General features: G+C 41.9%; 2 protein-coding genes across 5 annotated transcripts in view; one reads left to right on the top strand and one right to left on the bottom strand.

Annotated features, from left to right (window-relative positions):
* LOC124544839 (F-box/LRR-repeat protein 7-like) overlaps nucleotides 1-15,948 on the bottom strand; it is a 62,184-nt gene extending 46,236 nt beyond the window's left edge. The window contains exon 1 of one of the 2 annotated variants that reach the window (XM_047123544.1): nucleotides 15,836-15,948. Coding sequence is in view for 1 of the 2 variants with exons in the window: in XM_047123543.1 (XP_046979499.1) it covers nucleotides 15,654-15,718 (65 nt within the window). In the remaining variant the exon portion in view is untranslated. The other variant, XM_047123543.1, reaches the window with a different exon arrangement.
* Nucleotides 15,949-16,137: 189 nt separating this feature from the next.
* The window catches only part of LOC124545021 (lisH domain-containing protein C1711.05-like), a 76,769-nt gene continuing 71,470 nt past the window's right edge, over nucleotides 16,138-21,436 (top strand). The window contains exon 1 of one of the 3 annotated variants that reach the window (XM_047123800.1): nucleotides 16,138-16,426. The gene's annotated coding sequence lies outside the window, so the exon portion shown is untranslated. Of the gene's footprint in view, nucleotides 16,441-21,436 lie in introns of all 3 variants that reach the window. The other 2 variants (XM_047123802.1, XM_047123801.1) reach the window with 2 other exon arrangements.

The following is a 21,436-nucleotide window of genomic DNA, read 5'->3' as shown; positions in this document are numbered from 1 at the left end:
AGGAATTTAAGGTACGGTGCGGTTCCACCCGGACAGGGAAGGTGTGGAGCAGAGAAGTACGTAGCAATTTTTGAGCCTGGAGGGCACTGTGTGTTTCCAACAACAGGGTGCCATTCCGTAATCTGGAACAAGACTTTACAGGACCTGCAATTGCGTCGACACCTTTCTGAATAATGAAAGGGTTGACCGTGGAGAAGTCATGACCTTCGTCAGACCGAGAAACAACAAGGAACTGTGGCAACGATGGAAGAACCGTCTGTGGCTGAGACTCAGTGAGCTTACGTTTGTGAGCAGACATAGTGGAAGGTGAGGAAACCATTGCGGAAGAATCCCCCACGATTACCGGCGTCTCCGATGGCACGCTCCTCCCTTGAGGGGGCCCTCACCGAGGGCACACCCGCCTTAGGTGATTGTTCACACCTCAGGTCACACCTCCTGACAAACGGACGGAGGGACCAATCGGCACTTTCGGAAGGTATCAGCTCGGGTAATCACCCCTCCCTGGGCCTGGCCGTTACCAGGGGGTACGTATGTGTCCTACCTGTCTACCCGGGGCGGGGAATTACGCGTTACCCCGTCACCGGCTACGCATGGAAGTGTGTGGGTCGGCCTTCAGACACGCACAGGGAGGAAAAAAGAGAAAGGGAAAGGAAAGAAGAGGGGGTCTCAAACGCCGCAGCGGACAAAAGGGCAAGGAGAAGAGGGAAGGAAAAGAGAAGGACAGAGGAAGGACGAGGACTTGCAAGTGTGGAAAGCAAGGAATTTGGAACAGTTTCAAGCGTCCGTCTCCGGACGTAGGCACAAACCATACTCCCAGAGGGGGAGAAAGGGAAGGAAAGAGCCAGAGGTGAGGGGGGGGGGGGGGGGGGGGGGGGGCGAAGATGCGGGACGGGGAAGGATGCGGAAAGGGAAGGGAAGGTATGCAGCCCGGAAAGGAAGGAGGGCCACATTAGCTCGGGGTCCCGTGCTCGCTACGCACGTGTCCACAAAAGAGTTGTGGACCGCCTGGGGGGTTCCTATAGTGTGTCCACAATTTATATACATATGACACACGGTGAGGCATTGGCATCTGCAGTAACACAAAGGAAAGTACACCCTTTTTGGATGAAACAGGCTGCCCTTGCAATTTGCACCGCATTAAGATGTCACATTGCCTGTGCTTGGTTGAATACAATGTCCACAAATGACAACTGGCATCTGTGTACCTCTCTAGAAAACATTGGGATACCAGTACTCACTCCCTTCTGAAGGGTCACCTGACACCGTAACGCATAATACAGCCAACAGATGATGAATAATTTTAATTGTTACCTTAACTGAAAATGAACATCTCAAACCCTGCAATAAGTCCACAGGTACTGCCTGTATCAAAATAGATTTAATATACAAACATACAAATGTTGACAGATTTGTGTCACTCACAGGTAAGTGTCTCAAAAGTGCTGTAAATCTGGAGATGGCAGACACCTGAACACTGAAGTCCACTATTTCACAACAACCAACTTACAATGGTCTGAGAAAGAGAAACAGTATTAAATCAGCAATCTAGGAACAGTACTGTGTCTGGACATAAAGTCCACCAACATAGCTGGACAGCGTCACAGGTAGCCAATACGAGAGCTCTTAGGGGCCACAACAATGAGTGCTAAACAAAAGTGAGTTCCGAATGACAGAAACAACTACTAATTGTTGCCATGTGCAACTCAAGGTGTCACTGTTGGGATCCAAGGCAATCGCCTTGACAGCAACCTCATCACCCCTGGGAGGCACAGCCAGAGTGGACCTATTTGCTTCCAGCCAGCACTGTATTTAGGATGCCAGTGCCAGTGCCAGTGCCTGCTCGCCAGCCTGGAGAACACCACCTATGCAGCCTGCCTCAGGCCACTGGCCATCTACACTGTGTCTTGTCATGCAGCACTGACGACAGGACTCTGCTATTCTACAGCTTGTTACTGTACTGTGTCCTGTGACAACAGGCCTATCCTGTGGTCTTTCTGGACATAACCTGTTCAGAGTCAGTGAACTTGTCTGCTACAACAATTACAATCCCTGCTTAGACAACTTAAGGGGACAAACAGAGATAGTTATCTCTGTCAACTTGCAAGTGAGTTCTTACATACCACTTCAAAGATACTATCACTCACATAGGGACAAGATTAGACTAATTAAAATGCTAATTAACACGTGCACAGTGGTCATTCTTCACACACTGTGTGTATGTACAAAGGATAAGTTTAGTTCCTGGGATCATAACTGCACCATCCTGCTGCAATTTTCATCCAACAAGGGTGAAAGTAATGCCTTTGAATTTTTTATTCTGTTCTCAATATCGTTAGAGGTGCTATACGTCAAGCATATTACTCTGTCTACTTTCCCGATTCGCTGATAAAAATTGTAGCACGTAATATGGCAACAGGTAGTGTAACTACAAAGGTGCAAGAGTAAAAGCGTGCAGTAATCAATTTTCTACCAGCAAAAAATGTGTCTCCAACTGAAATCCACAGAGGCATGAAAGCTGGGTACAGTGATGATTGTACCAACATCAGTAATGTGCACTGTTGAGTTGTTCACACTAATAATAAAGGAAATGTGGTCCTAATCTAAATGTATGTGACAGAGCTCAGAGTGGATGATTGCATGTGGTAACCGAGACTCACTGGAATTGGTTTCGATGAACTCGTCAGAGGAAAATCAGCAGATAACACAGCCACAGTTCTCAAGTAAGAGCCTGTACAAGCCATCATAGCCAAACTGCGGTACAGAAAACTGTCTGTGGTGGGTACCATGAAAGCTTCTGACATAAAAACAGAAGAGACTGGACACCTGTCAACAATTTCTTTTGCATTTTGAGCACAACATTTCAATAGGTGATGAAAGCCGAGTTCAACATTTTGACCCTGAAACAAAGAGAGCATTAACTGAGTTCCACCATAAAGGAGCACCAACATCAAAATAGTTCACACCAGCAAGCATAATCATGCTCACAATGTTCTGGAATACATGTTCAAAGCGTGTGCATTTGGAATTCATGCCTACAGGCACACCATAAACTCTGCACTGCGCTGTGAGACACTCAGAAAACTGAGAGCCTGAGTTTGAAGAGCTTGTCCACACATGAAGCAGCCTCTCCTGCAGCAAGACAATGCCAGATCACACGCGAGCACTGCAACATCTGCAACAATCCGACACCTTGGGTTCACTGCCATTGGTCATCCTCTATCAGTCCCAACTTGGCCCCATCCAATTTTCATCTGATTCAAAAACCTAAAGAACACCTTTGAGGACTTCACTTTGATAGTGATGAAATGGTGCAAGCAGAGGTGAGGTTGTGGATTTGTCACCAAAGTCAAACATTCTACAGCGACGGTATCAACAAACTAGTCCACCTGGTGATTATGTTGAGAAATAAATATGTAGACATGAAGAATAAAGATGTAGAATTTTAAACAAGTTTGTTTTATTTAAAACACTTTAATAGTTTTTGCATGAAAAATTCGAAAACATAAATTTTCAGCATGTTGTTGTGAACTTATATTTATGAATGTTACAGTTGTCTTTGAACTGTAACTGACTGTTAACAACAAATTTTATAAGGGAGTAAATGAGTTGTGAAACTATTGCCAATGCGCCAACCAGTTTAAAGAGGTGCATAGAAATAGTATAAATCCTAACACACGTTACAATGGGAAGTAGCCTCTGCAATGCACTTCACACTGGTTTGCAGAATACGGATGCAGATGTAGAAATGTATTAGGGAATGAATATGAGAAGTCTTCAAAAAGCTTTCTTCAAACAATACTTCTGCTCACTACTGCTGAATAAAAATTTTATGTAAGTTGGTGCATGGCCCCAGAAAGTAATTCCATGACAAAATGGAATGGAAATACGCAAAATACGCCAACAGTCTTGTCTTTAATCAATAAAATGAGAGAAACTTTTTGCAGAAAAATATGCGGACCTAAGTTGATTGCCTACGTATTGACATCATTTAACCTGTTATTGAACAGTGTTGCAAAAATCTACATTTACATCTACATTCTGCAGCCAGCTAATGGTGTTGGTAGTAACTATCTAAACCCCCTTCCCTGATTCATTTGCAAATGGTGCATAGATACCACAATCATTGGTAAACCTCCATTTTAACTCTAATTTCTCAAATTTTCAAATTGTGGTCATTTCATGAGACATGGGATGGTGTAATATGTTGTCAGAGTTTTTCTGGAACATACACACTCAAAATTTCAGAAGTAAAACTCTCCATGATCCACAACACCTCTCTTGTGTGTCTGGCATTTGAGTATGTTGAACGTCTCAGGCCAATTAAACGGTCCTGTGATGAAATGTGTCATTCTTTGTTGGAACTTATCCCTGACTTCTGTTGATCCAACTAGGTAAGTGTCCCAGACTGAACAGCAGTGCTCAAGTATTGGTTGAACCAGTGCTTTGCAAGCCACTTCTTTCGTGGAGGAGTCACATTTCCTTAAGATTTTCCCTATGAATATCAGTCTGGGATCTGCATTTCCTACTACTAGTTATATGTGGTCATTCCACTTAAGGTTGCTCGGATGGTTACTCCTAAATACTTCACAGTAGTTACAGTTTCCAGCAATTTGTAAATATACAATTGTAGATTTCCCCTCTCATGTATGCGCAGTATGTTCCATTTATTTATGTTTGGAGTGTAGCCATGTATGGAAGTGAAACATGGACGATAAATAGTTTGGACAAGAAGAGAATAGAAGCTTTTGAAATGTGGTGCTACAGAAGAATGCTGAAGATTAGAGAGGTAGATCACATAACTAATGAGGAGGTATTGAATAGAATTGGGGAGAAGAGGAGTTTGTGGCACAGCTTGACAAGAAGAAGGGACCGGTTGGTAGGACATGTTCTGAGGCATCAGGGGACCACAAATTTAGCATTGGAGGGCAGTGTGGAGGGTAAAAATCATAGAGGGAGACCAAGAGATGAATACACTAAGCAGATTCAGAAGGATGTAGGTTGCAGTAAGTACTGGGAGATGAAGAAGCTTGCACAGGATAGAGTAGCATGGAGAGCTGCACCAAACCAGTCTCAGGACTGAAGACCACAACAACAACAGCATTAACTGCCGGTCCCTGTGCAATTCAACAATCCTCTGCACGTTTTCATGTAGTTTGCAACTGTCTTTGGTCATTACTGCCTTCTTGTGGAGAACCACATCATCTCCAAACCACCTCATACAGTTTCCAGCATTATCAGCTGTATCATTTAGACATAGACAGTAACAGACCTATCATACTTTCTTGGGGTACTATACTGAGTGTTTCATTTAACATACAACTGTTAATGTCTACTCTGGTGTTAACAGGTCATTGCCGATTGTCTGAATCACATAATGTGAGTTTTTGTGAAAAATGTTAGCTTGGAGCACTTGTAGTCCAGTTCCGCTGAACTATTCTTTTAAGGTTGATTAGTATGATTGTGCCATGAGCACACATTACAGTTTTTGAACAGACTTTTTAAATCACTAGAAGATCATTCCATAGTTTAAGAACAAGGGTAAGCCCCGTACCAATCCTTGTCAACTCTACATTACATGTTAGCACACTGGACTCGCATCACAGAGCATCCTAAAATGTATAGTTAGGTTACAGTTCAAACTCTTGCATGCACCCCCTACTATTATTATGCAATCTTCCTCTCAGAGACCCCTCTCCAAAGTGCATTAATCAAATTTTCAAATAAATATTTTAAAAACACTTCATTAGCCACTTCTCCATCAAAGTAGCTGATTGACTAGCATTAAAAATTACTGTTATGGGCACAGCAAAAACAGCACTGTTCACTGTCAATGTGCATAATCAGTAGCACTATAAAAAATATTTTCTTGGAAAAATATCATTGTAATGAAGTAAATATTAAGCTACCAAAGAAAATAACAACAACTGTTTTATATAACTGAGGAGGCAGCAGATTTTTTCTCAAGGTAAAGGCTTTCTACATGCACTATACATCCCTCTCCAGAGTTCAGAATGGAGTTTTCTATTATGATGCCAAAGACAATCTTAGTTTCCAATAAATATCAGGTAGAAAATTGAAAACCCATATATTCTACAACAAAATAAAGTAATATCCTATGAAACACCCATAGCAAATTTATCAAAGTATCTAGAATCACATATACAAATTCAGCTATCTGTAACAGTTGTACATAACAGACCTTGACCTTGTCAGTATACTGCCTATTATTTTGTTGTTATAACTTCAAGTTAAACAAATATATTTCAAGGACAACGCAATACCTGAAAGTCACAGATCAGGTAAACAGAGTAAGACGCGTGTCACTTTAACAGTCAAATAATAACTGAGTCCGAGTCTAGTGGCCGCTGGCTGGCTGGCCGCTTAGGTGGCACTGCTGCTGCATGGCTGGCAGACAGCGCCGCATGTAGAGGACACGCGTAACTGCGTGGCCGCACTTTGAAAGATTGGCGAGTCCCAACACTTTTCCCCCCTTTGAAGTTTTTACACTGGTCTTGATGGAGGTGGCCTGTAGACTGCTAACGTCCATAGGTGTTGTTTGACTGGCCGTAAAGTCTCGATGGAGGAGGCTTCCTGTACGGACGGAAGTGGGGGTCGAATCTGCTGGGGCCCCGTGCACCAATCTGCCCGTTGCGGCAAGGCCGGTTGTTATAACAGGAGACATGGGCAATGTGTCCACGTCCGTAGGAAAAGGAGGCAAGTAGAGTTGCTCCGACAGATGGTGGTCGTCTGGTTCCTGCATGGGCAAATCTCCTGTTGGCATCAGTTCTTGTGCTGGCATCGATATGATGGTGAGAGGACTGCGTTGTGAGTAATGAGAGATTTCAGGATCCCGAGTGTCAGGTAGAGCCGAAGGTGGTGTAGCGGCATCCAGAACAGACGTTGCCAGCGCACGAGGCCGAAGCTGGTCCGAATGACGCACTGCAACACCCGTGTCCGTCTGGATTTCATACAAACGTCGGCCACGGTGTCGTAAGATGCGGCCAGGACTCCATTTTGGTCGCCTGCCATATCCCCGTATCCATACAAGGTCGCTGGCGGTGAACCGGCCAAGTGAAGGCACCCACGGCCGTGAGGTGGAAGGCCGCAGAAGATGAAGTAGCGTGCGGGGCTGTCGGCCATGCAAGAGCTCAGCCGGGCTATGGTCGCCCATGAAGGGTGAAACGGTAAGAAGCCAGAAATTGGAGAAGCGCATCATCAGCAGCAGAAGTAGTCAGGAGTTTCCTCATCTGAGCCTTAAATGTGCAGACCAGTCGTTCAGCCTCACCGTTTGACTGTGGATGGAACGGAGGGGCCGTGACATGCACGATGCCGTGACGGGCACAAAAATCCGCAAAATCGGAAGAGGCAATTTGTGGACCATCATCAGTAACAATGAAAGGAAAGTTAGAGTAGGTGTCAATAACGAGAAGCCAATAAGTACCTAAAAAAGGTCCCACGACGTCAGCACGAATACACTCCCAGGGCTTTTCAGGTGAAGGCCACAGTGACAAAGACGACTTCAGAGCAGCGGCCTGTGACGCACAAGGGCCGTAGGCAGTGACCATGTGTGCAATTTCAGAGTCGATGCCCGGCCAGTACACATGGCGGCGCGCCAGAGATTTTGTGCGAGAGACACCCTAGTGCCCTTGGTGAAGGAGGCGCAAGACCAGAGCATGCAAAGACGCAGGTACCACAACACGCGGCGAAGCATTTTCGGAGGAAAGGAGGATAACACCATCCCTAGCCGTGAGGTGGTAACGCAAAGCGTAGTAGTTCTGCAACGGATCAGAAGTCTTAGCGGACCGACGATCTGGCCAACCTTTCTGAATACAGCGTAAAACATGGGAGAGGGTAGGGTCAGAACCCATAGCAGCCGCCAGCTGGTCCCCCGGTGATGTGGAACCCGTCCACAACCTACTGCTCGGCAACATCCAGGTGGAAACACAAAAGTTCGTCTCTATCGAAGGCCAGATCAGGACCCATGGGAAGGCAAGACAGTGCATCAGCATTCGCATGTTGAGCCATCGGCCGGGAATGAATCTCATAATTGAAACGAGACAAGTAAAGATCCCAACGCTGGAGGCGGTGTGCAGCCTTGTTGGGAAGTGACGTTGATGGATGAAACAAGGAAACAAGTGGTTTGTGATCCGTAACAAGATGAAATTTGGATCCATAGAGAAAAACACCAAACTTATGAAGAGCATAAATAATGGCCAAAGCTTCTTTTTCAATTTGAGAATACTTTTGTTGGGCATCCGTGAGCATTTTGGAGGCATAAGCAATGGGTTGTTCAGAATCGTCAGAAAAACGGTGCGCAAGGACTGCACCGACCCCGTATTGAGAGGCGTCTGTGGCAAGAGGAAGATGTTGGCCAGGTCGATAAGTAGCCAGGCACGGGGCCTGTTTCAGCATAGTCTTCAATTTCTGGAAAGCCGCATTTCATGACGCGGACCAGTGAAAAGGCACGTTTTTATGCAACAGGCAATGCAACGGCTGAGCCACCAAAGCAGCAGATGGTAAAAACCCGTGACAGTATGCTATTTTCTCCAAGAAGGCCTGCAGTTCCTTAACAGATGTAGGTCGAGGGAGGGAATCGATCGCAGCGACAGTTTGCTGAAGCGGACGAATACCATCCCGAGAGAGTTGAAACCCCAAGTACAAGACAGATTCCTGAAAAAATTTTGACTTTTGAAGATTACACTTAAGACCGGCAGTCTGTAAGACATGAAAAAGTGTGCAGAGATTCTGAAGATGTTCTTCAGTGGTGGAGCCAGTGACAACAATGTCGTCCATGTAATTTATACACCCAGGGACAGTGAGCAATAATTGCTGCATGAATCGCTGAAAGAGACCAGGGGCGCTTGCAACCCCGAATGGCAATCGTTGGTATTGATAGAGGCCGAAAGGCGTGTTAAGGACCAGAAACTGGCAGGAAGCAGTGTCGAGAGGAAGTTGATGATTAGCTTCTGACAGGTCAGGTTTAGAAAAATACTGGCCTCCAGCAAGTTTAGTGAACAATTCTTCAGGTCGAGGCATAGGGTAAGTGTCGATAAGGCATTGAGCATTTACAGTGGCCTTAAAATCGCCACAGAGATGAATATCACCATTTGGCTTAGCAACGACAACGACAGGAGAGGACCACTCACTGGAAGTGACAGGAAGCAAGACCCCTGAAGCAGTGAGACGATCCATCTCCTGTTTGACCTGATCACAAAGGACCACAGGAATGGCCGAGCCCAAAAAAACTTAGGCCGAGCAGTGGGTTTGACAGTGATATGAGCTTCAAAGTCGTTTGCATGACCTAACCCAGGAGAAAAAAGGGACGAAAATGTCGTCGACAAGGAATCCAATTGAGCATAAGGAATAGCATCAGAGACGATATTGACAGAATCATCTATGGAGAACCCAAAAACGCGAAAGGCATCGAAACCAAAAAGATTCTTTGCGTTACTATGGTCGACCACAAATATGGGAATAGTACGAACGACAGATTTGTAAGATACCTCAGCATCAAATCGTCCCAAGAGAGAAACCTTCCCTTTATTGTAAGTTCGTAATTGCCTAGTGACAGGTGACAGGATTGGAGAACCCAACTGAAGATACATCTGAGAATTGATGATAGTGGCAGCAGAACTAGTATCCACCCGCATGCGAACATCTCGACCAAGTATTTGGACAGCGAGGAATAACTTCCCTGAAAGGGAAGAAGTACAATTGACAGACAACACAGAATCAGAATCAGTGCCACGTTCATGAGCATCATGTAGGCGGTCGGATTTGCAAACAGATGACACATGACCCTTTTTTTGCATTTGTGACACACGGCCCAACGTTGTGGACAACCCTCTCGTGAATGTTTCGTAAAACACCGCGGACATGAAGGAGGTTGCCGTAGGTTTTGCTGCAGTTTCTTAGAGGTTTGCTTAAGGTTAGGCCAAGGCTGCGCTTGGGAGAATACTGTGGCCACGTCGGCCGGCGCGGACACGCCACACACTTCATCAACAGCGCACAGAGGTTGTATTTCCCCGACGTCACCCCATGCCTCTCTATTTGCGCTCCAGCGGCGCGAGAAATTTCAAAAGACTGAGCGATGGATAGGACTTCATCTAGAGTCGGATTTGCCAACTGAAGGGCACGTTGCTTAACTTCTTTGCCGGGCGCCGACTGGATAATAGCATCCCATACCATGGAATCGGTGTAGGATTCTTTGTGAACTTCAGTAACAAATTGACACTTTCTACTGAGGCCGTGAAGTTCTTACAAAGGAGCCAATTGCGACAACAACTGATACATTTGAGGTGAAATCCATGAAAGGAACAGAGACTTACATGTTTGGTCGTCCGCGACCGAAATGCCAAGAAGTGCTGTCGAAGACTTTTTCGTAAGCAGACCAGTCTTCCGCTGTCTCGAGGAGGAAAAGGAGGTAGAGACAACAACAAGAGATGCCCCACATTTGATGCCACGACAAAATCACGAATAGCATTTGTGAGAAGCATTTGTTGTTCTATGAGACCTTGCAATAGTTGCTCTAAAGTAGCCATGGAAACACGTGGGTCAACGATGAAAAAGAAAAATTCACTACCTCGTCACCAATTGTTATAACTTCAAGTTGAACAAATATATTTCAAGGACGACGCAATAAATGAAAGTCACAGATCAAGTAAACAGAGTAAGACGTGTGTACACTTTAACAGTCAAATCATAACTGAGTCCAAGTCTAGCGGCCGCTAGCCGGCTGGCTACTTAGGTGGCGCTGCTGCTGCATGGCTGGCAGACACGCCGCATGTAGAGGATGCACGTAACGGCGCGGCGGCACTTTGAAAGATCGGCAAGTCACAACAACTGTGATGTGTAAAGATACACAAATGCATTGTTTGAATATGCATTTGTAGGCTTCCATTGCTGGAGCCATTTTGGATACAACAATTTTAGGTATTAGTCTGTGTCACTGTAACTACTAAGCAGCTAAACTGCTGACTATTTGACCAACTTGCTGCAGCCCTCTTCAGAGCAGTTCACTGCCATTCAGCTGCAATAGTTGCAGGGATGCAGCCCAGTACCCAAAATTATTGTATCCAAAATTATTTCAGTAGTTTAATAGCAGCAGTAGATTTTTTCAAAGCCACTTTTTCTCCTAATACGTAGCAGAAAGAATAAAAATGACCACTCACCATACACTTGAAGCATTGAGTGGTTGACGGATGCATAAACCAGATTAAAAATGTTGCTGAATTTTCAGACAATGTCCTCCTTCAGAGCTAAAGGATTTTAAAAAAATAATAAAAAAAATAAAAAAATTCTGTACATTCAGCTCCATTTTCCTGGCCAACTATATTATCCTAACACTACAGTTCAACAGGCGTGAGTTTCTGTATTGGGTGGAGTTGGCAACAGACGTAAGGAGGCAGGTAGGGGAAAAGGTGAATAGAGGGAGAGGTGGCTTAGAGCTGGCAGATGGGGATAAGAATGTGGAATTGGTTAGCTTGCCCTAGCACAGGCACAAGGAGTTGTGTGTGGCAGGTGATGAAGTGGACTGGGGTTGGAAGGGCAAGATAAAGCAGTGGAAGTTGGAGACTGTGGAGAGGGGACTGTACAAAGAGTTGACTGGGCAACACATGGACAGAGCAGGTGGGTCCTGGGCAAAGCATGGTGGAGACTGAGGCCTAGTACAGATATACAAAGCAATTCCTGTAACTATTTCTGAGACATCAGCAACAGTCACAGTTTGTTATTGGTATACTTTACACTTTACAAAAATAGGCTGCGGTAGTCACTTTTACCGGTTAGTGTGCATCTCAACTTCTTCCACGTACCTGAAGATTTTGCTCCATGATGGGATTTACAGAATGTGAAATGTCAATGAATTTCCTTCTATGTTAAATTTAATTCATATAAGCAGATTGTAAGTCATAAAACATTTTCAATGGCAGATGTGGACTTCAACCACAATTTATTCGTTATGAAATTTAGATTAAAACTGATGAAATTGCAAAAACAAATGAAATTAAGGACATAGAACCTGGATAAGTTGAAGCACCAGAGGTTATTGAGAGTTTCAGGGAGAGAATTAGGCAATAACTGACTAGAATGGGGGAAAGGAATAAAGCAGAAGATGAAAGGGCAGCTGTGAGATATGATAAGGCTTAGTAGAAATTCTTGAATAACACAGGAGATACTGAATTTAACTGATGCAAGTAGTAAATATAAAAATGCAGCAAATCAAGGGGTGAAAGGGGATGCGAATGTCTAAAAAAATGAGACCGACAGGAAGTGCAAATGAGCAAACAGGAATGGTTACAGGACAAACATAATAGTTTAAATATGGATGCGTTGTCAGCGACCATTAGAAGGTAAAATTAAAACAATTGCAGCCCTCAGTCACGAAAATGAAGTCTTTTTGACCTAGGTTTTGGCCTCTTCTAAGTGTGCCTTCACCAGAAATAAAACATTTGAAACTGGCATGTTACATATAAAATAAATATGAAGCGATAACGCTTTAGTCACAAAGTACTACAATAGAAAACAGAGACAGGCCACTAAGGGCTGCACCACATGTCGAGCTGCGGTAGCATCAGACTACCATTAGCGTTATAGCTTCATATTTATTTTATACGTGACATGTCAGTCTTAAATATTTTATTTCTGATGAAGGCACTCTTTAGAAGTGGCCAAAACCTAGGTCAAAACGACTTCATTTTCGTGACCAAGGGCTGCAATTGTTTTAATTTTACAAACGTAAGGATTTAGCAGCATGTACCACTTGGGGGAAGGTAAATACCACCTAAAGGAAAATTACATAGGCAATTGGGGAAAAAAGCTCAAATGGAAAAACACTCCTCAGCAAAAGAAAGGAAAGCTGAAAGGTGGAAAGAGTATATTGAGGGTACATACAATGGAGATGAACTTGAAGGCAATCTTATAGAAAAGGAAGAGTACATTGATGAACATGAGATGGGAGATATGATACTGTGAGAAGAATTCGACAGAGCACTGAAAGACAAGGCCCCATGAGTAGACAACATTCCGTCAGAACTATCGGTGGCTGTGGGAAAGCCAGCTACGAAAAAACTCTTCCACCTGGTGTGCAAGATGTATGAGACAGTCAAAATACTCTCAGATGTCAAGAAGAATATAATAATTTCAATTCAAAAGAAAGCACATGCTGACTGGTGTGAAAGTTACCAAACTGCCACTTTTATAAGTCATGGCAGGAAAATACAATTGTGAATTTTATACAGAAGAATAGTAAACTGGTAGCAGCTGTCCTTGGGGAAGATCAATTTGAATTCTGGATAAATGTAAGAACATGGACACAATGCTGACCCTACGACTTATCTTTGAAAATAGGTTAACGAGAGGCAAACCTATAGCATTTGTAGACTTAAGAAAAAGTTTTTGCCAATGTAGCAGAGGGTAAGGAAGCAAAAGACTATTTGCAACTTGAACAGAACCCAGACAGCAGTCGGGCTGCATGAAAGGGAAACAGTGGCTGAGAAGGGAGTGAGACAGGACTGTAGACTACTCCCAATGTTATTCAATCTATAGTTTGAACAAGCAGTAAAGGAAACCAAAGAACAATTTGGAGTGGGAACTAAAGATCGGAGAGAAGAAATAAAATCTTTGATGTTTGCCAATATCACAGTAATTCTGTCACAGACAGCAAAAGGACTCGGGATTAGGAAACAAGACTCTGAAAGTATTAGATGGGTTTTAATATTTGGGCAGCAAAACAATCAACAGTGGCCGAAGTAGTGGGGATATAAAATTAAACAGACAATGGCAAGGAAAGCATTTTGGAAGAGGAGATGTATGTTAACATCGAAAATGATTTAAGTGTTACGAAGTCTTTTCTGCAAGTACTTGTAAGGAATGCAACCGTGCATGGAAGTGAAGTGCAGATGATAAACAGTTTAGACCAGATTTTGAAATGTTGCACTACAGAAGAGTGCTGAAGATTAGATGGATAGATCATGTAACAAATGAGGAGGTACTAAACACAATTTGGTAGACATGAAATTCGTGGCACAACATGACTAAAAGGAGGGATCAGCTGATAGAACTCATTCCGAGACATCAAGGGATCACCAATTTAGCATTGGAGGGAAGTGTGGGAGGTAAAAGTCACAAAGAGAGAGAGAGAGAGATCAACAGATGAATACAGTAAGCAGACTGAGAAGAGTATAGATAGCAGTAATTATTTGGAGATGAAGAGGCTTGCACAGGACAGGGTGCATAGAGAGCTGCATCAAACCAGTCTCAAGACCACAATAACTTCATAAGCATATATACTTTTCAACAATACAGTGCTAATTTATTATTAATAGAGCATACAGATTCAGTTTCTACTAATTATTTGCCTTTTGTTAATGCATACCCTGTTGTTGTTGTTGTTGTTGTCTTCAGTCCTGAGACTGGTTTGATGCAGCTCTCCATGCTACTCTATCCTATGCAAGCTTCTTCATCTCCCAGTACCTACTGCAGCCTACATCCTTCTGAATCTGCTTAGTGTATTCATCTCTTGGTCTCCCTCTACGATTTTTACCCTCCACGCTGCCCTCCAATGCTAAATTTGTGATCCCTTGATGCCTCAGAACGTGTCCTACCATACCCTGACTCATTCCAAATCCCTGAGGATCCCCCTCGACAGGATCAAAGAAAATAATGCATGAGTGAACTTATAGCTCTTACCCTATGTACCGTGTGATGAATGAATGGGACAAAGAATTCGTAGGACTTTTCAATGTGAGACTCAGTGAGGTCTACAAGTTTGGGATTCATTTTGCAAATGATATCAGCATGTGTTTTCCAAGGGTATTTAGTCAATTTCACGGTTTTTTGGGGATATCTTCGTACTACAGGGATGCGGGACTAGTGCAGCAGGGGATACAACCCGTCGGCTTTGGACAATGACGTCACAAGTGGCCAATCGAGAAGCGATTCTTCTTAGTGTTGTAGCTCCCTTCAGTGGCTGATAAGTGTTTTTTGGCTTTTTAAAAAAAAAATCTCACGAGATAGAATAAACAGATCCACTTTATTAAGCAATCAGTAAAAAAACGAAACTGAAACATAACAGCAAAAGCGAAAATGGTAAACTGCTCTCTGGCGGCTTGTGACGTCCTTGTCCAAAGCCGACGGGTTGTATCCCCTGCTGCACTAGACCCAGGGATGCAGCCTTGCTTTCACAACTCTACCGCTAGTTTCACTCGCTAATGTCCTAAAAAATTCGCAGTATCTCACAGAAAGAACAGTAATAGCTCAGCAGCAATTAATTTGCGTTATAAACATGAAAACTCTGGGTATATTATGATACAAACAGATTAATCTGAACTGTTGTGTAATGTTTAAGTTGGGATCAATTTTAACGTATTTTTCGTCATACAAACTAAAATAGCATCACAGAATCACAAAACCTTTTTTGATCAAGATCAAGTCCTTTACAACTACTTTGACGCATATCGTGTATCGTACAGAAACCACGAGCAAGGTGTGTCCACAATGTAACTTTTGCCAAAACTACACCTTGACATTAGGTGGGGTCTTTGCACAGCACTATGAGCTGAAGGATTTTGGTCGCAACTATGCGTATAAAAAGTGCCAATTGTAAATCAAGACGTAAACAATGTTAGATGTGTATTGAAGTCCTCTAACCTTACCTTTCCTGCCATACGTTTTTTTTCGAAAGTGCACTTGCTACCGCACTGAAACTTAACGCCCTCATTCCAGAGCTATGGGTAGACACCAAGAAAACATTGGATACAAGTATATCTTTCTTTAAGGAATACGGAACACCGCTTCAAGTAATTCTTGTCGCCCTGAAAGGAAATTCCTTACTTACTATCAAATGTTACACAACAATCCTCAGTGACTAGCTTCTCAGCTGATCGCTTCCATGGTATATGAACAAGCACAACTTCTTTTTAGGGGTAGATTCAATGAAACAGGTTGTACGTGTTTAGTACCCCTCTGGCTTTAATATGAATGTTGTCAACATCACTAAGCGACATTACTAAACGTAATACTCAGCACAGGCAACTCATCCTCTCTATTTACATACAATTTACACCCCCACATAATACAATGATCTTTGGTTGTATACAAAACATTGATGTACATCTTTGCTGTTAGTTTTGAAATTTGTCAGTTGTTTTCGCGGTAAGAACTGTGGTGACTAGTAATTGATAATAGAAATATAACAAATATTGTACGACGACCACGTAAAGCAATTTCGGTTGGAGTAAGATGCGAATTTAGAGAAAATAGTGGACGACCACTGAATGAATGCAATCTACGCTAGATTTGAAGCTGTTTCAGGGGCGTCCTTTTATCCCTCCGGTTTGTTGTGATTGGCCAAAATGTAAATGTTTTGATGTGGATACTTTTTTTAGAAAATAAGCTGCCCGAAACCGCTCTGGTACTGAAAAAGTAGGTAAGGTACGCCCCGTAAGTTTCATTTTTAGTTTATTTTCGTTACACTCTGCTCTTTGTTATATTGAACATTTAACTTTATGATTAAGCATGTTGAACTTCCTTGCCATTGAAATGATTAAGCCAGAAAATGATAGCTTTGCACATTTCATTTAAAATTGTCCGTGTTTAATATAAATATATCTCGCTCAGTTAAAATAATAGTTAATACGTTTACATATGCATTTATTTTGTCCACATTGGAAATACTTACAACCGTGACAATTAGTCAATTAAGTGCTAAATAAGCACATTCCCCAAGCAGAATCCTCGCGCCCTGTTTACAGTTTCACATCCAACTCATTGGATGGACAGTGCGATTAGGTAAAATACCTCACTTGCCTTTAAGAGATCTGTCTATAAAGTATTGGAGGTATCTCTTTGTTATTTGCTAAACGGTGCCTGAAGAGTTTCATTGCTATGGGAAGGTGTGTTTTTGAATATGGTCTGTAGTTTTGCTAGTTACACGCAAAATCCGTCAGTAACATATTATTACAAACATAAATAGTTTACTTCTTAATGATACAATATCTTACACAGATCAGGCACGCTACCACAGTGAAAAACAATGAACATCTTATAAAGATGTGTGAAATTAGAGCGAAAAGAAACCAAAGCAAATGATTCAGTTTATAGAATTAGATTGTGTGACCCCAAAGTTAACTAACTGGAAAGGGAAATGCCACATGAAAAGTAGTAACGGACACCCTTTGCTTTTCTCGCAGTTTATATACGATTATACCCGTGATATGCATGAAAATTACTCCTCAAAGACTTGCCCACTGCTTAACATATGTTTTCCGAATTTGCCGTGCAGTTTTAGTTTTTATGATGAAAAGTGCATTAAATATGGAAAAGTTCTATTAATTATGGCGCGAACGTAAACATTACGCTACGCCAAAGGCTAGCCTGTCACCACAACCCATATTTGACGTTCGCATTCGTTGGGTTCACCAACTCGTATCCAAATTATCAAATTTCGACGCTACCTAGACCTCGGGCAATGTTACAGATTAGTCAGTCACCACAACCAAAATTACAGGGGGGATGGGTCTAGTACTACACCGCAGACGAGTAGATAACGCGGGACTGCAATATTCAACCGTAGTGAAGTACTTGCCGTTGTAGCTGGTTGGTGGTAGCACATTTTTTGAAATACAGAAATATCCGATACCGGCCATCGGCTTGGACTGGCGACGTCACCAAGATGGCGGACAGGTACATCGCCTTGATCCACTATGGCGACGGTAATGTCACTATTCCAGTACAATCAAGCAAGCGAAGACAATTCCATAATACAACATTTACTATAACTAATGGGACGACTGGGATTTTGTAGGTTTTGGGCAAGGAGAAACAAACTAAGCTACATTTTTACCGTAACATATGCATTTCAAAACTTACACAAAAATTCCGTTACGTCAGCTTTACACCAGTCGAAGGCAAGACCTACCAAACAGATAACAGTGCCTTCAGTTATCCGTATTTGTAACTGAACCTTACGATAGCAGTGAACGAAAAAAAAAATCCTGCAGAAAACTGGTATAAAACAAAATCACTTGACCAATATAGAGATGTCCACAATATCAAGGACCTACAAATTGCAGCGAATAGTGCTTTTGAATCAAGATTTTAAAGTCTCATTACGTATATGTTAAGTCAGAGACTTACAGTAGTGTACAGGTTTTGTATTACAGCCCTATATAATCCTCTTTTTTTTATTGACTCATTTCCAATCTTTCGAAAATTTGTGTTTTTTAGCTTATAGCAGTTCCTCATTTCCATATATTGTAAAATATGCACAAAAAGATTGAGTCCGTGTGTAGAAACCATGAAACTTACGTTATTTCTAGTTTCAAACCTGTAACAAAGCTATTTGTAACAATCAGTTCAGAGTTGCAGTCTCTTAGTAGTGGCTGACAGGATTCCTTGTCTGTACACTTTACATGTTTCTTGTAGGCTAATTTTTTTCCTGCAAAGTTAATATTCTTGCCAGGTTGCTGACATATAAAATGCCAGGCTGTTTAGTCTATTTTTTAGATAGTCTGTGTGCGGACCATGACCATTTCCTTTCAAATTCATTTTGTTACAGACTTTTTTTAAAAAATTAATAAATTTTGTGTTTGTCATTTCCTTCACTGCTTTTACAATCTTCTTAAACAATTTTTTGAATGATTTAACGTAGTTAATGAACTAAGGACACTTATTGTTTTTCAACACTGCGTGTATCTCAGTTTGTTTCTGTTACTAGACATTTTTATACTAGTACGTATCCACTTTATTTGATGCCTTTCTTTGACATACTATGGGAGGAAATGTTTTATTGAAAAATATGTAGAAAACTGTTTAAAAACTTATCAAAGTTTTTTGAACATGAGCTTTTGTGTTGTAAGGAACAATCTACCTCATTTAATCGACAACAGAATAACATATGTCTTTTCATGAAACATATTTCATTTTCTTTAGGTCTATTTTTAGTAATTTGATGAGCAAAACAGTAATCTGAGATACCTAGGTCTACAGGGAATTTGGCAGTGTCAATAAGTGTATAATTTGTCAAAATATTGTCTATACATGCTGCTGTTCACACATTTTCTCTAATGAAATCAATGAAATGTAGTCTAAAGCCATGTTCTGGAATTAAGTCAAAAGGCTTGTTAAACATGTTTGTTATATCAGTGTTAAAATCAGCAGCATCAGTTACAATTATTTCCTCTTTTCTTTTGTGAATTTATATAGGAGACGCTGGATTTTCTCCAGAAATAAGTTTTTTGCTTTCACTGCCTAGAATGTCATATATTGTGATGATACTAATGATAAAATAATAATAGCAATAATTAATAATATGTTGTTCTGGTTCAACACAGCAACTTTCAAATATAAGGGCTTTGTTCAGAAAATTAAAATAACCTCTTTCTTTATATTTTAATGAGTTGTAAACAAGTATACGGGAACCTCCAAGAAGTCTGTTTTTCCTCCAAAAACTGGTAGCTTCTGCAGAGTTTTGTAATTTTTTTAAAACTTTGATAGAATCTTTCATTCGCCAGTGTTACTTTAGGCATATGATTCTAATACTTCTTCTTCCTGAAAGAATAATTTGCAGTTCGTCTGTTTTTGTGGTTTTATCATGTGAATGTATTGCACTCAGGCCATATATGTTCCGGTGCATTCAGAGTGAAGACTTAGACTTGCTTAGAGTTTTGAACACATCTTTTCTGGCTTACTGTTTTTCTTTTTTTACTGTTTTTTTTCCCCGCCCCACTCACTGACTGTTAGTTCCCTTACTCTGTATAGGAAGGATGGGAGGAAGATAGAGTTTAACGTCCTGTCAACATTGAGGTCCTTAGAGACAAAGCACATGTTCATACTGTGTCAAGGGTGGTGAAGGAAATTGGCCATGTCCTTTCAGAGGAACCATCCTGGCATTTGCCTGGAATGATTTAGGGAAATCACAGAAAACCTAAATCTGGATGGCCAGATGCGGGTTTGAACCGTCGTCCTCCCGAATGCGACTCCACTGCACCACCTCACTACGTTTGCTTTTATAATTTTCTCAAGTCAAGAAACATTTTGCTGAAAGTTTTTGTCATTATTTATTTTTTATTGTTATCTGATTTCACGTGTAACATTTTACATTTTCCGGTACCCAAAGATTACACATCAAATTTGATTTTCTTCCTACAGGTGGCAGATGGGGGAATGCTCACTAGATATAGTGAGTACTGGAGAAATAAAATACCCAGCTGCTGCCTTGTAGTTAGATATTAGCATATCTAAGGCCAAAGGAAGACAATCTTGAAAACAAAAAACAAAAAAAATTACCTTGCCCTCCATGTTGGGTGCTGATGCAATGGGACAACTCTCCATTCATTGAAAAAAAAAAGTGCAATGTTAAAAGTATTAGTTGAAAACAGTCTTTGTTGCAATTTTAGTTTTTTATTTATCAACTACGCCTTTCACCTTATTTAGGCATCTTCAGGCTGATCTTAATTTGGTACTTCTTAGGAGAATCCTTTATATAGTGTAGCTAAAGGGCATCGTCGAGTACATCAGGCCAACATCGCCTTTGTTAAACTCAGTAAATACTTTCTAGGTGGACGTGAGTGAGTCCAAGACCTGCATAACGCATTCACGTTCACAGGAACACATAATAGAATAAAATGGGGCTTAAGTAGTTAGCATTATGCTTCTGAGCTCACTTAATGACCGAATCTGCAGATGATCTACTGATCTTTCCTACGTAACGGCCTCCCAGTAGCCTGGGTTACAGGAGTGGCAGCCCCATTGAACTTGATCTGACTATTCTGAAGTATAGCTTGACCACATTTTTGCTCTGCTGTACAGCTCGGAATCACTAGGGACAAAATTTAAATGTGATCCGAAGCAGGGAAGGGTTCATATGCTTTCCCATCCCACCTTTTTCACACCCTCCTACGATGTACATAAAATAGCAAAAGGTCCCCCTAATACCCCCAATTCAGCAACACCCTTGGTTCCACCCGTACGCCTTATTTGAGCTCTTTACAGATGTACCTGTAAGAAACTTCGATACATTCTGCCTCTCAGCTTCTCTAGTACTTTTAGGCAGGCAAGCACCACCTGAGGGGTGTCGAGGGATTGCCTAACCCTCAGGCACTAGAACAGCCACGAGGTTGCCAAAGTAGGGGGTCTTAGTGGTCTTGTCGTATTATTCGTACACATCTTATGTTGCACACCATAGGAGGGCACAAAAAAGGAGGGACGAAAGAGCATATGAACCCTTTGATGCTTCAGATTCAGACTCTGTCAAATGGTTTTTGACATTCCCTGGTTATTCCAAGCTGTACAGCAGAGCAAAAATTGTGTGTGTTCTACACTCCAAAGGGGTATGTCCTTAGATTAGCATTGAAACACCCAGGAGGTGGGAGCAGTGTTGAACGTTGTGAAGAACACTGTCTTGATGCTCATCGCACAGCGAACTGTCATTTTCGAC

The sequence above is a fragment of the Schistocerca americana genome, chromosome 8, assembly GCF_021461395.2.
Source record: "Schistocerca americana isolate TAMUIC-IGC-003095 chromosome 8, iqSchAmer2.1, whole genome shotgun sequence".
Classification (NCBI taxonomy): Eukaryota; Metazoa; Arthropoda; class Insecta; order Orthoptera; family Acrididae; genus Schistocerca; species Schistocerca americana.
The sequence above is the reverse complement of the archived record's forward strand: the minus strand, read 5'-3'. Positions and strand labels throughout refer to the sequence as shown.